This window comes from Cyclopterus lumpus, chromosome 3, assembly GCF_009769545.1.
Source record: "Cyclopterus lumpus isolate fCycLum1 chromosome 3, fCycLum1.pri, whole genome shotgun sequence".
NCBI classification, from domain to species: Eukaryota; Metazoa; Chordata; class Actinopteri; order Perciformes; family Cyclopteridae; genus Cyclopterus; species Cyclopterus lumpus.
In genome coordinates this window covers 2,506,636-2,522,630 of record NC_046968.1, presented here as the reverse complement: position 1 = coordinate 2,522,630, position 15,995 = coordinate 2,506,636, and the positions used below count along the sequence as shown (strand labels likewise).

General features: G+C 43.2%; 1 protein-coding gene across 1 annotated transcript in view; it reads left to right on the top strand.

The window, feature by feature from the left end:
* The first annotated feature begins 13,219 nt into the window (after nt 1-13,219).
* bnc1 (basonuclin 1) overlaps nt 13,220-15,995 on the top strand; it is an 18,258-nt gene continuing 15,482 nt past the window's right edge. Inside the window, exon 1 of the mRNA XM_034529841.1 lies at nt 13,220-13,487. Within this exon, the coding sequence (XP_034385732.1) occupies nt 13,473-13,487 (15 nt within the window). The 5' untranslated portion in view covers nt 13,220-13,472. The remainder of the gene's footprint in view (nt 13,488-15,995) is intronic.

Genomic DNA, 15,995 nt, shown 5'->3' with positions numbered 1-15,995 from the left:
CACGGCTTTTGTTTTTGATGGCGCTTCGAGCCCCACAAATCAAGTTCCATATGGTCCCATTATGTTCCAGAAAAGGCAAACATCTCTGTGGCAGATATCTCCAAAACTTGGCAGCTCACACCGAAACAATCTAGATTGATAAATAGCGCTACAGGAGGAGGAATCATTTGTCTTTTTGATTTTTGAGTGAACTGTCCCTTTAACGTGTCCCCATAACTGCCTCTACTAATGTCCCACTTCAAGCAAATGCTGTATAAATAAATGTGTTCAGATAGCTTACAAAGACCCGGCTTAATACAAACATGAATGCTTATACTGCAGTAGGGATGACGGACACCTGGGATGAGTCCAGCACAGCTTCCAGTTGTACCTCATCATTGTCACCCTCAGACCGCCCCACCTCACATTCCTGACACATAAAATATTGTCATTACACATTCCTGAGTTACAACTGACTTCCTTCTACTACTCAAACCTTAGTCTTACAGTTGAAACCCACCTCCTTTCCTTTTTTTTCATCTGAGGTGATTTAACTTTTAACTCATCTTCTTTGGGGCCAGTCTGACATTTCTAATGGGCCACTGTTGAACCCGTTAATTATCACCTGATTTGTGATGAAAATAATTTGTTTGGGGAATGCTGGAGACTGAGAGCGAGAGCCACTTGTTGGGTCTTGCATAGTGTCCTTGAGAGCTTGTATTGCACTATCCTTTTATCCGTGGCTCTGTGTGTCCCCGTCCCCCTGCTGAGAGATTCCAGAGGCTCCTCTCTTGGCCTCTCAGGGCTCCTGGGTCACTCGTTTGTCATCACGACCTTTGACCCCTGTAGGCCAATGTGCCTGGGAGGAATGTGGGAGATGTTTACCTTCACTGAGACTGATGGCGTCCAGGTGGCTCTCTCTCTCTCTCTCTCTCTTTTTTCTTTCTTTCAATGTTGTGTTTTTTTTTACCCCAAGCCAGGCATCTTGAGAGCCCCACCACTCTGCTGCATCAAGCCAACCTTGTGAATAATGCAGAGGTAGAGCGCGAGTATAGCCTATCAGGCTGTTGGTGTGCTCGTGCTATTCCGTACAAGTGTCTACCAACACAAAGGTCCTCCCTGGGTCTTTAGTTTCAGCTCGGGCACATTTGTGGACAAATTCTTTACATGTGTGTTGGAAAGCATCTGGATTGTTTTGACTGGAGAGTAATGAGAGAGAGGGGGAGAGAAAGAGAGAGGTAGCTATTGATTAGCCCTTGTCTGGGTTCGGTCAGAGAACACATTCATCCATAGCTCCACTTCCAGAGTTTGTCTGTCTATCAGACAGCGAGCCGAGTGGCGTGGCTACACAGACAGGGCATTCAGTAATAAGTAATGGACCCCCATTTCCAGCTCCCTCCACCCTCCACTTCAACATGGTGCCATCTATCACCGTCCCAGTGGTTCCTTGCTGGGTCCTCATCTACTGGAAACTCTTGGAAAGTTTCCTGCCCTCCCCCTCCCCCTCCCCCGCCCCCCTCAGCCCCTCTAAAGAGCCCATTAAACAGTGTTGTAATGCAAACAGTAAGTCCAAAGAGAGCGAGGGCCAGGTGTCGGGTGCGGAGGGGATGAGCGTCTAATGCAGCCATTACGAGTGGCGGGAGGGTGGGTGGATTATCATAAAAGCATCTCCCCTCCCTCTAATGTGGACATGTCTGATCAATACCAGACTCCGGGGAGAGGATGGAGGGATGGACGGACGGAAGGATGAGAGGAAAAGGAGCAGCTTTATTAATCTATCTGGTAAGCGCTCTGTCGCCGCACCACGGGATGACGGTGACGAGCAGAATGTGAGAGGAGTCATGTGACGACTCCCATTTTAATATTTAACCAACATATCAACTGCAAACCAAAGAATGCTTGTTTGAAACAACTGCTCTGTATAAGGTGACACATGCTAAATAGCACATCGTTGTAATTGTATATGATATGTCACAGTTCCCATGTCCCCCTCTATAATAAAACCAGTTGTCCATTTTGAACTCATTCTTTTTTGCAGCTATCAGGCATATATATATATATATATATGTGTATATATATATATATATATATATATATATATATATATCCATAGTGAGTGTATTATGATGTTGGTCAGCCACAGATGCTAAGCAATACAAGCTTAGCTAAGCTAAGCTGTGGATGACACTTTAGTTTGGATCCAAAAGTCACACAATAACACCAGCACCAAGGAAGCGGTAGACCAGCGACTCCTGTCTTAAAGATGACTGTTTTGGCAGAGCTGTGCACATATTCTAAATGCAGCATACACATAAACTGATGTACATGATTTAAGCTGACTACAATTATTTGTTTCTGCCGCTCTAGTCCACAGATGCTTTGTTTTGCATTCAGACAGCCCAAAACAAAACTGATATATTTTTAATTTCAAAGACACAAGACTGCAATTTAACTGAAAAAATACAAACTAACCATTAGCAACTGGTGGAATTTCTTTTGTAGGGCCATCCAATCAATTTCAGAAAACATCCCAGTATGATTCAATGCAAAAAAGGTATCAAACACACATTTCTACTTTGTAGTTAAATATTTAACATTTATTCCATCACTGACATAATAAGGACATCTTATTCATTCAGTATATTAATATATATATATATAAATATATATATATATATATATATATATATATATATCATATAATAATATTCAGTATAATACAATATATAAATACCATCTAATGTAAATATACAATATACATATCATAAATATATTATAATAACATAAATATCGTATAATATAAATCACATATATATATAAAATCTAATGTTTGTATATTAAGATGCCTCTATGAACCTTATAGGGTTAAGTGAGCCTGTTTTCACCTCCTCATTGTAATTCTTGTGTCCGTGGTCCAGCTGGTAGCGACGTTCACTTTGCCCAATATGGCTGCTTGACGGAGTTATCATGTGTGTCCTGGTGTTCTCATGTTTTATTAATTCTTCCAACAAGTGCTTCATGTCCAGTGTGTACTTGCCTTTGAAAAACCTGGAAAAGAATTGTTATCCATGCTTCATAGTCATGGTTTATAACATTGGCATGTTTATAACATTGGCATGTTATAAACCATGTATATATTACTTGTAAATGATGGGTGGTCAAAATAATGAGATACATTATATGATTTTTTAATTTTATTTCAGTGCCGAAACAATTCATCAATTCACTGACTGATTGCTGAGTTAACAGAGAGGAAATTGCCAAACAACGTGTGCAGTGCCTGTTGACAACATGCATGTTCAGAATGTTTCTAATATTTGGTCTGAGGTGTTGCTTCTTGTAACTTTCCTGAGAACAGCTCATACAGACAACTTTATACTCCACGCTGTGCTTCCTTCTGAACCATAATCCTGTCATAATCCTGTCATAACACTACTGCAGTTACCTGGCTCCTCATGGTTAGAAATACCACTGAAGTACACTCCTAGACCAGAGAGCAGACTGTACCACTCGGAAAGGGAGGCTCCCTCCTAACTATATATATATATATATATATATATATATATATATATATATATATATACAAAATTTGAAAAAGATCAAATGTATTGTTAGTTAATATTCATTGTACCCCAAAATGACTTCAAAAAGGCTCACAAAAAATCATAAGAAATATGCAACTCAACTGTGAACCTCTTTACATTTACATTATAGTAGTATATTTACATGACAAAGACATGTTAGCGGTCACGTTGCATATTCAGATTTGGCATAAAATATTAAACTCAAAATATGATGCACTATTATTCTTTATACTATCCAGTATCATGACAGAATGACAGCTCCACCTGTTTTTAAGGATACATTGAAGTGCATTTTGCTGAACATGCCTCTCTTGCAGTCTTCACTTAAAGTAAACATTTTAATGCAGGACTTTAACTGTGTGGTATTAATAGTAAATAGTTTTATTCAGAAAAGAATTTAGTTCCCAATATGTGGTCAGTTTAACATCTGTTTGGGAAAGTTTGCTGCGATCATTTTTGGAGATCTGACAGCACCACAGGGTGCCTTGAAGCCGCCCGCCGTGGCTTGTACATACTTCAGTGTGAACAGTCTGCTGCTAAAGTTATACCTAATCATTGATTTAATAGGCAGTATGAGATAAGATGAATGTGTTAGTCCCGCAGTCAGGAAATGTACCGGATTACAGCAGCTAATGGGTAAAGTGCACACAAAAAATTAAAAAAACAAGTGATATAAATAATAAACATGCAGTTCATACTGATGGGGTATGTAGTATGCGGTACCCCTATATCAGTACGCAATTTCAAACAGGGCAGGCAGCTGGGGCTGGCTTAGTGGAGGTATTTTGATTTTATTGGTTATGATGAGTATGGCACAAATTTGAGTTGCAATGACAGAGCATGTTTTTTTTTCTGTATCGCTTCCTCTTCGGTTCCTATATAAAGTATTCATCTTCTTTAACACGAAGGTTTATGATTTCAGCTCCAAAGCCTCATGAGCACCATTGGAAATTAAGTATTACCTGTTATTAGTCTCCACTGTAGGAGATACATTTCTTAAGTGGCATGCTGCTTGTCTCATCAATTCATAGAACACTATATGTGTGTGTGTGTGTGTGTGTGTGTGTGTGTGTGTGTGTGTGTAGAAGAGCTGTTTTTGTTCCTGCTAATGTCTTTACCTGCAGGTGTCTCCAACACGTGTCCTTAGGAGGGATGCCTTCACACCATTTCAGTGAACAGACAGGCAGCTGGTTCCCATCAGTTTCACTTGTATGGGCCGGATGGACGTGTCCCCCCCCCCCCCCCCCCCCCCCCCCCCCCCCCCTCCCCCCTCCCTCTCGACAGCTCTGCTCTAGACTCAACTGAGATGAGACATGTTGTAAAAGGTCCTCGTCACAGAGGACCCTACATGTGATTCTCACCACCGGAATGGAAAGTAACATTTATTGATGACTCCTGTTTAATGGCCGCATAGAAAGTACATTTGACAGATAGATGGCAGTTGCAGTGGAAGTGGGAATGCTTTATGGTCTGTGGTTTCCAATGCTGTCAGTAGTTGTACAACAATAGATTAGAAGTATTTCCTATTGAGTTTCCCACAGATGATCAATCCCAGATCGTGTGTAAAAGAGGCCTGTCAGCACTGCTGTGCTCATTCTCACTGCCACTGCTGTAATTGTGTTGTGTTTATTATCTCCACCTGGTCTCACAGAAATACATGAACTTACCACAACCTCTCAACAGCTCACTACGTGGTGGCGGCACGTCATGTGTTAAAGGAATGTGTTGGCACCACGGAAACAATGCCAAAAGAAAAGTCAATTAGGATCCTTTTGCGTAGTGGACACGAGTTAAAGGCATCCATGTGACTAGAGATGCAACGGTCAGAGCTAGTGATGTAGTATGAACAGAAAGAAAGGCTACTTGTGGTGGGCAGAAGAGGGGGTGCATGGGTTAAATAACAGGGCCTTCAACCACGAGACTGGATGTCGAGGCTTACTCACGATGTAGATGTCACGCCTGCTTGGATGAACCGTCGATGTATCGAGAGCGGCAATCCAAAAAAGCAGAAGCAATTCCAGGATCCGCGTTCCAGAAGTAAGGAACAACAATCCACATTACATTGACATTTTAAATGACACACAGTACTAGAAAATCATGGCCTCAGCAGTACGTTGTGCATGTGGTTCACTCCACAAGTCTACATCATTTTAAATAACAATCCAATATTGTTAATTTCACAAGTCGACTCTCAGCCCAAGACCATGTCAGGTGAAAGATTAGGGAGTTGGATGTGTGTACAAATAGCAGGACAGCGAGGGACAAACAGTGTTGGTGCTTTTTCAGTTGGAAAACATATTTATAAAGCAACAGTTACGTGCTATGTGCCCTATGTCTTTGGCATAAGTAGAAGGACAACGAGGAGTGGTATGATAGCCACTGTGGCTAAACTGGTGTTGGAAAAGCCCCCCCACTTTCAGGTGTTGTAGTAGGCTGTTGAAGGAACATTTAGACCAGGCTTGAGAGGTTATAGAATGTTGGCTGTCTAAGTCTACGGCGTCTAATGTGTTTGTACTTTATCCATTCATAATCAACAACTGCGTTGTGAAAATGAAAGTAATATGACGGACTCTATTGTGGTGAATCCTGCGTCAAGGTCGGGTGCATGCCAACCACACTCCTGGTAACTCCCTAGCCGTGCAGCTCAGTGCGTAACGCGTGTGTGGTCCACGGAGGAGAACTGGTGACGATGGGTAGTTTGGAGCCCAAAGGGGAAAAGTCACTAAAGTTGATCGTAGAAGTACAGTGTACGTTTCAGTTTGCCGATCCTCGAGACCCAAGTAAAGCCTCCTTTAAGCCTATTTTAAGCCCAACAATGATGTGTTCCTAAACCAAGAGGTGAGGAGTGTGGAGTGAACCACACAACATACTGAGGTCATGCCCCGAGGCTGGATTCGTAGGGCTGTGTGTCATTATGCCAATATAATGTGGGTTTGTATTCCTTACTTCTGGAACACAGATCCTAGAATGTCTTAATGTTCATTACTGCGCTGCATAACATCCATGATGAACAAGGAAGCATGAATCCTGTGAGTGAACCAACTAGCTGGATAGCATATTTTAGCAAAAGATGAACCAATGCCAACTCACAGAAATATGTGAAATGACCTCGTACGAGCACATTAAGTGATAGCGGCACATAAAGTCTGTATGAATTGTGTTTGAAAAATATTTTTGCATATGTTTGTATGTGCGAGCATGTGTACAGTTTGCCTAGCACATCAGTGGGATCCTTGAGTGACCGTGAGATCAGGTGAGAATCAAGAGATGACACGAAAATCCATCTGGTCAGAGAATTTGAACTACAGTGTAACAGACCAATCAGCAGCCTGCGTGGAGCTACCGGCTGCTATGGGCGTGGTTTAGGTGTGTGTGACCAATCAAACCACTTAAACTGGTGAGAAATGAAGCCAACTTGAAAGTGCCAAAAACTGCCGTTCGTTGAGGCTCCAAAAGCAACTAAATCCTCAGGGATTGTTAAAATGCCTATGCAGCAGAAATAAACATGTTCACAGCCTGGTGCAGAAAACACTTGTTTTGTCTCTCAAGCTAATGTTCATGTCCATGACAACTGTACTGGTGAGGAATTTATTAAACTCACTGCCGATCCACTTCTTTGCCCAATTTTAGGAATGAAGCTGTGTGTTCGCTGCCCAGATGGCCAAAGCCAGAGATCGAACTTCACCACGTCTCTTCAGAAACCCGTGTTTGACGTCACAAAGACGTGATGGCACAGACTGCTCCTTCAAAACATCACGGAGGTCAGCGTACATGCTGCAACCGGGGAGTATTTCTTTATTGATGGAGCAAATAACGACACTGAAGGCTTTTCTCCGTGCAAAAGAGGTCTACTACCAACAAGAGTTGATAGTCAGATGGTTCATCCAATCACCAGCCATGTAGAGGCCCAGCCCCACCCTTGAAATTAGGGCTCCCCCGAAAGCCCCGGTGTAATTCAAACACTGGCCAGCAAAGATCGAGACAAATAATGATCTTGCACTTCAAGTGTAAGCAGTCTTTTCTTTAAAGCTGACATCCACCAACCTCGTTCTGCCTTTCGTTGTGTACCATGTGTGCACTGAGCTTGGTACCGTCTGTCGCTCCCATTTACTTCTATGTCACATACACTTTACCCACCATCTAAAGAGAGAAGAATACACTCATAGTAAGCACTAATATCCCATGCTCTTCTTTTAACATGTGAAGTGCACTCAGTGGCCTGCTCTGCTTTCACTAATGCTGTTTTATATAAAACCAAATTTGTATGAAAGCCCTGCACCTCCCACACACAAGCAGTTCTGACCTCTCATGCTGCATGGTGAGAGCGCTCTCCTCACTTTTTCTTGTTCCATCGTTTTCCATCTCCTTCACACATAATCATGCACATTCCGTTGCGTAGCTGCATTGTACACATGGGCAGGAAGAAACAAAGGAATCCTATCGTGCTGTAATATGCAATTGTGATTTCCAGTCTGCCAAAAGCCCCGTCACATGTCAAGATCTTTCACCAGCTTAGATTCCTCCCCTCACAATTTAAAGTAGACGTTCTGCTCTCTGTGTGATTTCCAGTGACCCAGTGAGAGTGTCTGTAATGAATAATGGCGTGGAATGACAGGTAAACCTGGGGCCATTTGGCGCGGTGGCTGGAGCCTGGTACGGACAGTTTGCAGGGAGGTAATAGCTCCTCTTTTGGCCTTTTTTAAGGTCAGCTAAAGTGAGGAAAGGCAGGCCGGCACTTAGACAACACGTGGCATGTACACAGACACACACACACACACACACACACACAGAGAGAAAACACAGCTTCTCTTGTAGTGCGGCTGTGTTGCAGGTTCTGCATGATAAGATAGTCAGAGACGAGAGAGTTAACAGCCAGCGCACTGTAAATCAAAGCCAACCAAAGCTACAAGGGATTACTTTGATGTCAATAAGAAGTACTTTTATGTCAACACAAGCAATCACACATGGTCTTTAAAGAGTAACTGGTGATTGTTTGTCTTTTTGTTCCATTAATTGCAGCTTTGATTGTAATTATTAATTCCACATGTTGGTATTTAGATTCATGTATCGTCAATAAACCTTCTGGCCCGACATAAACATGACCTAGGTCAGTATGGGTGTTTGAGGAGTCACAGATTTTTGCATTAAAAAACGAGATATTAAATAAACAATTTGTCTATTAAATGATTTGTTGATTGAAGAATTAATGAGCAAGGCTTCTTTTTTTGGGGGGGGGATAAATGTTGAATATTTCTATAATGTGTTTTCTACAATGTAAGGATCGTCTACGTTGACTTGGTTTCACACGGCACACTGACAGCTGTCTCCCGGGTGAAAGTCCTGTTTGTTTGATCCATCCTAAACAGACTCTCTCACTCTTTATACTCTGACCATCGAATGAGGACGGGAGGGTTTTCATTGGTTAGTTGAAAGCCCGGGGCGTGTCATACAGACGCTAACGGGCCACTGATCATCGGCATCTAAAGAGTTGGGACTGAGAGCGCTGTTTTCACATTAGGGCTGTGACAGCATTAAAGCATGAAATAAATGCAGGTGTCTCCGTCACATGTAGGTGACACATCTGATATATGAAGGCCCAATCAGCCAAATGTCATTTGTTAAGCCAACATTGACAGAGAGCAAGCGTCCGCACCAGCAGTATTGTGCTTTATCAAATGAAGGAAGTGTATACTAGTTTGAAATGCTCTCCCAAAGCTGCTCATCTGCTCTTACTCCGGCCCGTTTCGCTCTTCCCTGCAGGAAGGCTAATGACTGACATGTAAGTAGGCAGCGTGACCTGTTCTGCTGCACATGAAGTTTATTTGCTGTGGTTTTCGCTGCAGCTTCTGCGCTCAACCCCCGGGGTGCAAATACGTCTGCCGTGCTCCAGCCAAGGGAGCAGCAATCTGACAAGCAGTGCAGACCTAATCCAGGCCAGGTCTGGGGCTGTATTTGGTATGCATCCCTTAGGTATGGAATAAATACAAGGCCGGTAAGCAGATCTGCTTGCCTGGATGACCTGCAGGGGAGTGGAGGGCTTTCCAACCTTGCGTTAAATGCCTTGACGGGATGTCTCTCATCCATATATGTAACCTCATAATATTTGGGGCTTTTCACAAATAAGAACAGCTTTGATCTCCTGTGGAAAGTAATGCAGTTTTAATGTTCAACTTCAAGGGCCATTAGCTGCATTTTTGTCAGTTAGCGAGGCTGCTTGGCGAATTTGTGAATGTCAAGGCAGGGTATGTTGCTGGCCCAGAGGTTAGAGGAGCGGCTTTCTGATTGGAGGGTTGTCCGCTTGAGATCCTCCCTGGGAGAATGTGGGTGGGTAAAGTGGTGAGTAATACTCCTCCCACTTCAGTTGAGTTACCTTTTAGCAAGGTACTGAACCCCCCACTGTTTCAGTGGGTAAAAGTAGAAACATGTGATTACACAAGAAGCTGTTAAATCATGAAGCGATGAAGTGCTCCCTGGCAAAGTATCCTCATAAAACCGTGTCTATGATATCTTACAAAAAGTGATTTGTTATGTTGTATATGTTCTATAAGTGAACGTCTGCGCCTGCACAAGCTCCTGCAGTGCAGGTGAAGATCTCGTTAAATGAAGTACGTTTGTTACGTAACTTCCGTAGGCGGCATTAGTTAAGTACGCAAGTTACGTAACAATGGTGACTCATTGTTGAATTATCGCATCACACGGGGCACTACAGTGTTGTATGAGTTTGGGTAACCACGTAGTCTTGAACGAGGATGTTTATAAAGAACGCTAAATCACACAGGGCAGTGGGCGGGGCCAACAAACAGCCATGTTTCCTCCAGGACGCCGCTCCGCGTTCCCCGTGTGAAACACATCAATGTTGAGGTTTTAGTCACCTAACGTGCGGACTTCAGAAACAACGTTTCCATAGTTTTAAACCTAACCAAGTAGTTGTGTTGCCCTAACACGGTGGTTCTCAAACCTTTTCTGTCACGCCCCAACAAAATGGTCTATGCTGACTTTTTATTGAAATAACTTTTTGTGAATCCTCCATCTGTGCTTTTTCAAAATAATGGAATAAATAAAATTGCAATCACTTTCAAGTAAACCAAATGTGCAATCACTTTGTTAGAACAATGCAAATAAAGTTATTAATGTGCAAAAAAGCACATTTGAAAGAAATAGCTTACTGGGACTGCAATTAACCTGTTTTGCACTGGATATCTTTTCAAGATAATAACAATAAGTGCAACCTGTGAAAAACTAAACAAAACAAGTTCAAATGTTTGGCAATAAAGAGTTTTACACTCCATACATTTTCAAAACAACGTGCAACCTGTGAAGTTTTATTAGCATTAGTGGCTGCAATGAGCTTTCCACTACAAATCTTTTAAACAGGGTTGCAGGTTCAATTCATGCTCAATGTTGAGCTCTTATTTTGAAAGGCAACAGAGGAAAAGCTGATCTCAATTCATGCTCAATGTTGAGCTCTTGTTTTGAAAGGCAACAGAGGAAAAGCTGATCTCAATTCATGCTCAATGTTGAGCTCTTGTTTTGAAGGGCAACAGCGGAAAAGCCAATCTCAATTCATGCTCATTGTTGAGCTCTTATTTTGAATCAGCGAGTCACCAATAATCTCGGCCGTCGGCCGTCGCGCATGCGTAACCTGTTAACGGCGTAACGTAAACATGTACAGGAAGGTACGGGCATTTCAACATGTATTTATTAATGACTTAGTTGTATGTCTGTGTACTTTGAACTTGTGTAATATGTGAAGTTTTCAATAAAGGTCTTTGTGCATTTCCTCCTGCGCCCCACCTGTAGTACCACTGCGCCCCACTAGAGGGGCGCGCCACACAGTTTGAGAACCACTTTTCTAACCTAACAAAGTTAACTGAGTTTCCTGTGAACCATATTTAGAAAAGACCTTATGCATGTAGCAACGAGCGGAAATTGAAACGTGTTGCAGGCTTTTGTAGCAAAACGCACAAAACAATGAGGAGTATCTTTTCACAGGACACCAAACAAGCGTTCTATGAGGATCTGTTGCCTGACTTCCTCCGCTGCAGCCCTGCACGTCCTGAAATAAGAACAGCCTGTCCATTGATACTCTCTGGGTTAATTAATGTTTAAAAAACTAAAACTAAAAACAAAAGGAAAGTCTGTTATGCACGTCTGTAACTGCTGAACCTTTAAAGTGTGTGTGTCAACCTGGCATCCCCCACTCCCAAGCTCCCTTCCTCCCTAAAGCTGCCACAGGTGGAGCACACCAGGTGTACCTGTTTAAACTTGCTGTGTAATTTGTGGATTAGCAGATGCTTCTAATGGCTAAAATCATCAGAGCTTTCTCTCCCACAGAGGGGGAAGAGGGAGGAAAGGGGACAGAAAGGAAAGAGTAAAGGACAAGAGTTGGAAGCCATCATCATAACCCTTGTTTGACTCAACTTGAACATATCTATCCAATATCTATCCAATACATTGACGAGACTTGATCCAGTTCTGGTTCACACCAACAGGAACCATGTCGCTTCATTGAGGACCTGAAAGCTCACTCCTCATTTGTTCCTGTGGGTTCTAGTACCTCGTAACGCATCACGTGTTTAGCTTTTACACACGGGCTGGACACGTGTACGTTTTTAAGTACCTGAGCATACCGATATTTGCAGTATTTCATTTTATTTTTTTTTACCTTGATTTAGGAAAATACAGAATAACCACCGCACCGTTTACACTTACCTACGGTGCCGCAAGTGCCAAAGAGTTGAAACTGATGGAAAGAGATATACACACCCAAGAAATCTGAAGAAGCTGAAGTTCTCAAATGTTGATGGACAAAAAGGTATTAAATGATTCTAAAATGGACACGGAAACACGCCGCCTTTCCGTCCCGTAAACTCTGGAAACATTGACGCCGTGGAGTCGTGATACCCAGCCGTACAGCGTGTACACGTATTCCTAAAGATTACACAGATTTAGTTCTTGTCATGTGTGAAGTCCCCCTCCTCCAGAGAAACACTCGACACAGACACTGACACATTCCTGACGGCACAAGGCATAACTTGTTATGGAGGCTGTTCACAGAGCAGTGTTAAGGTGAATCCAGACACACACACACACACACACACACACACACACACACACACTGGGCTGTGTGCACCAAGAGGGGCAACGTTGATTTAGGGCATTACTCAGACAGAGAGAGTGAGAGAGAGGGGGATAGAGGGAGAGTCTCCCCTGACTGCATTAGGAGAGCCTCCAGCCTTTGTGATTCCTTTTGATCAAATCTCTGTGAAAGATGAGTGTCATGCCCTCTTCCAGCCAGCTGTGAGGGGACTGCCCTGTGACTCTGAGGGGGTAGAAACGTGTGTGTGTGTGTGTGTGTGTGTCTGCGCGCATGAAAGAGCGCGCACACCTCCATGTGTGCACGCGAGCATGTGTGTGTGTGTGTGTGTGTGTGTGCAGGCTAGGGAGGGAGCAGGCAGCTCCTGAGGTGAGAATGCCGAGTGGGAGGATCTCATTCCAATCCCCTGTGCCCAGTTTCAACACACACACACACACACACACACACACACACTGAACATCTTGAGTAGTTTAGAGCCAGTCCACGGCAACATTAGAGGAGAGAAAGCAGAGGAGGCGTGTGAGTGTGTGTGTGTGTGTGTGTGTGTGTGCATCTGTGCAACGAGAGTAAAAGCACAGTGACTACTACTTCTCTTTTTTTCATTTGAGTGTTGGTGGCTCAGTGTGTGTGTGTGTGTGTGTGTGTGTGAGAAGACAGAGTACATGTGTGTCTGTGCTGTTGAAGGAGATGCTGCTGGGTGTGATGGCTCTTTTGCGTTAGTATCCGCGCGGACGGGAGAGTTGGAGCCAGTTGTTTTGTGGGACTCGCGGGGAATGGCAAACTCCACGGTATCCTTGGAAACATCCGACTAAATGACAATGGCCGAGGTAAGGGAGAGCTCTCCACTGCTTTTCACTCACATGGAGATGTTTAACCAAGACAAACTGGAAGGACTTTACGTGGATCAGAGTGACAGGCGCAAGGCGTGCAGACTTTTAGGGGAAATGTTCATGTTTGGTGTTCCAGGATTACAAACCTCTACTACTGTGATTTAGAGGGTAGTTCTGCTGCGTTTCCACATTGATCCTGTGTGTGTCTGTATCCTTAAGATGTGCTGTTATAAATTGTACAGCTGGGTACCGTTGGACATTTATGGATATTAGTGCCAAAACTCATATGTATCTGAGTTTCAGTATTATACCAAAGCCATACTCTTTTTTTTCTTTCTGAATACCTCACTTTTAAGAAATGTCTTTTCTTCTTGTTTTAAGTTCTCATTGGTGAATTGTTTTAAAATTAAATTAGGAACTAAGTTATCGAAGAATAAGTGAACATGATGACAGGATGACTTGACACTGTCAGTTGTCTTAAAAGTTTTTAAAAGTCACCCACAGAACGTTCATTTTCCTCATTTCTTTGCTCTCAGTTAGTTTAAATGAATCCAAATGGGAGCGCTTTGTTGTCGTGGTCACCGAGGACCCAGATTGTCCTCACATGCCTTCAATCCAGAGACAACTCCCAGAAAGCAACGACAGTCGAAGTCAGGCATCCCTCTCTGTGGGGAATGATTCTAGATATTTATTTTATTTGTTTTATTCCCATCAATCTTATTGACTTGATATGCATTAGTTTACATTTATTCTAATATGTCCAGTTATAGTCCATCCTGGACACCACTTCCACCCTCGTCCTAAAGACAATAATCTGAGGACAGAGAACCAGCCTTCAGTCCTCACCTGGGCCTGTCCTGGAGCGCCCTGGAGCGCCCTGGAGCGTCCTGGAGCGCCCTGGAGCGCCCTGGAGCGCCCTGGAGCGTCCTGGAGCGTCCTGGAGCGCCCTGGAGCGCCCTGGAGCGCCCTGGAGCGTCCTGGAGCGTCCTGGAGCCTCCTGGAGCCTCCAGGCTCTCATTCCTATCGGAATGTGATTTAAGAGCAGCCTAAATATAAGAATTAGCTGAGCTGTGTGTTTGGTGGTGATGTCGGTAACGACAACACACTCTCCATGCCATGTGTGTGTGTGTGTGTGTGTGTGTGTGTGTGTGTGTGTGTAACCACTGCTAAACAATTGGAGGAGAAACAATAGTGGTTTATTCTCTTGTGAGAAGAGCATAACATCCAGATGAGCACACATTTAATAAATGAAGCAAATGAGGAACAGATACTGTGTGATCATCAAAGCTGGAGTCAAAACTAATTGAAAAAGGGAAATGCAATTACTTATGTACTTGTTTATTATTGTATTGTGTTATAAAATGTTTGTTATTCATGAAAAACTAATCTGAGAGGCTTTTAATACAATTTATCGCCTCATCTATTTTGGTTCTCACAATAAGCAGAACGTTACTGAAATAAAAATAACATATTGATACAGCTCATGGATTGTTCTAATTATATAATATTTTATCAGTAGTTAAAAGTATGAAAAATAACTTACCGACAAATATTTTAAAATGTGAGAGAATTCAGTTTGGTTTTAAATCAGCCCTTATTTTACAAATATAATTTTAACACAATAATAATAATAATAATAATAATAATAATAATAATAATAATAATATCAACAAACAAACCAATAGAATCCTTAAAAATTCTCATCATTTCAGTTGTGAAGTGTGTTTCTTTCTTCCGTGCACATTTCACGCTCCTCTTACAGGTTGCCTTTTTATTGTGTAAGAGGCCATTACTCCACCAAAGTGATTTGGGTTTATTTGTGTGTGTGTGTGTGTGTGTGTGTGTGTGAGACAGAATGTGAGTAGAGTGGCCCTCTGCGGCTTTACCAAACTAATGTCCTATCTCCTATCACTTCTCTCGTGTGTTTCCTTCTGTCTCTGTTCTCCTGTAGTGCTGCAGGGCCCGGGGCACAGACACACACGAAACCACGCACGGGGCCCCTGCTCGTTGCACGTTGCTGAGTGTGATTACGTGTGTGTGTGATCATGTGTGTGTGTGATATGTGTGTGAGTGTGTTAGCGGTGGCGACTGTAGCCTGCCAGCCTCGTCAGCTTCATTAGGTTCATGATGGTCCATCCGTGAGAGGATGGGGGAGGGGGGGGGGGGGGGTCAGGGTGTTTGTATCTGATCCAGCCTTTTACCCCCTCCAGCGTCTCCTCGAGCTGTGAACCTCCCCTCCTTGCCCCAACCGCCCCCTTTAACACCCCAAACTCCACACACACACACACACACACACACGCAGCAGCCACCCCTTGTGTCTGCTCTGCGCTGCCACCAAAAGGCTTGTGAGGATTTGTCAGCCAGATGTGACAAGATTGTCAAGAGGCAGGCGGGGAGCGAGAGAGGAGATCTGATATTAATCAGAGCGTAGCTGGGAGCCAAACTCAGTGTACTAACATGTTCCCCTCATTTACTCCCTCTCTGAGCCAAACACTCCCTTTCTAA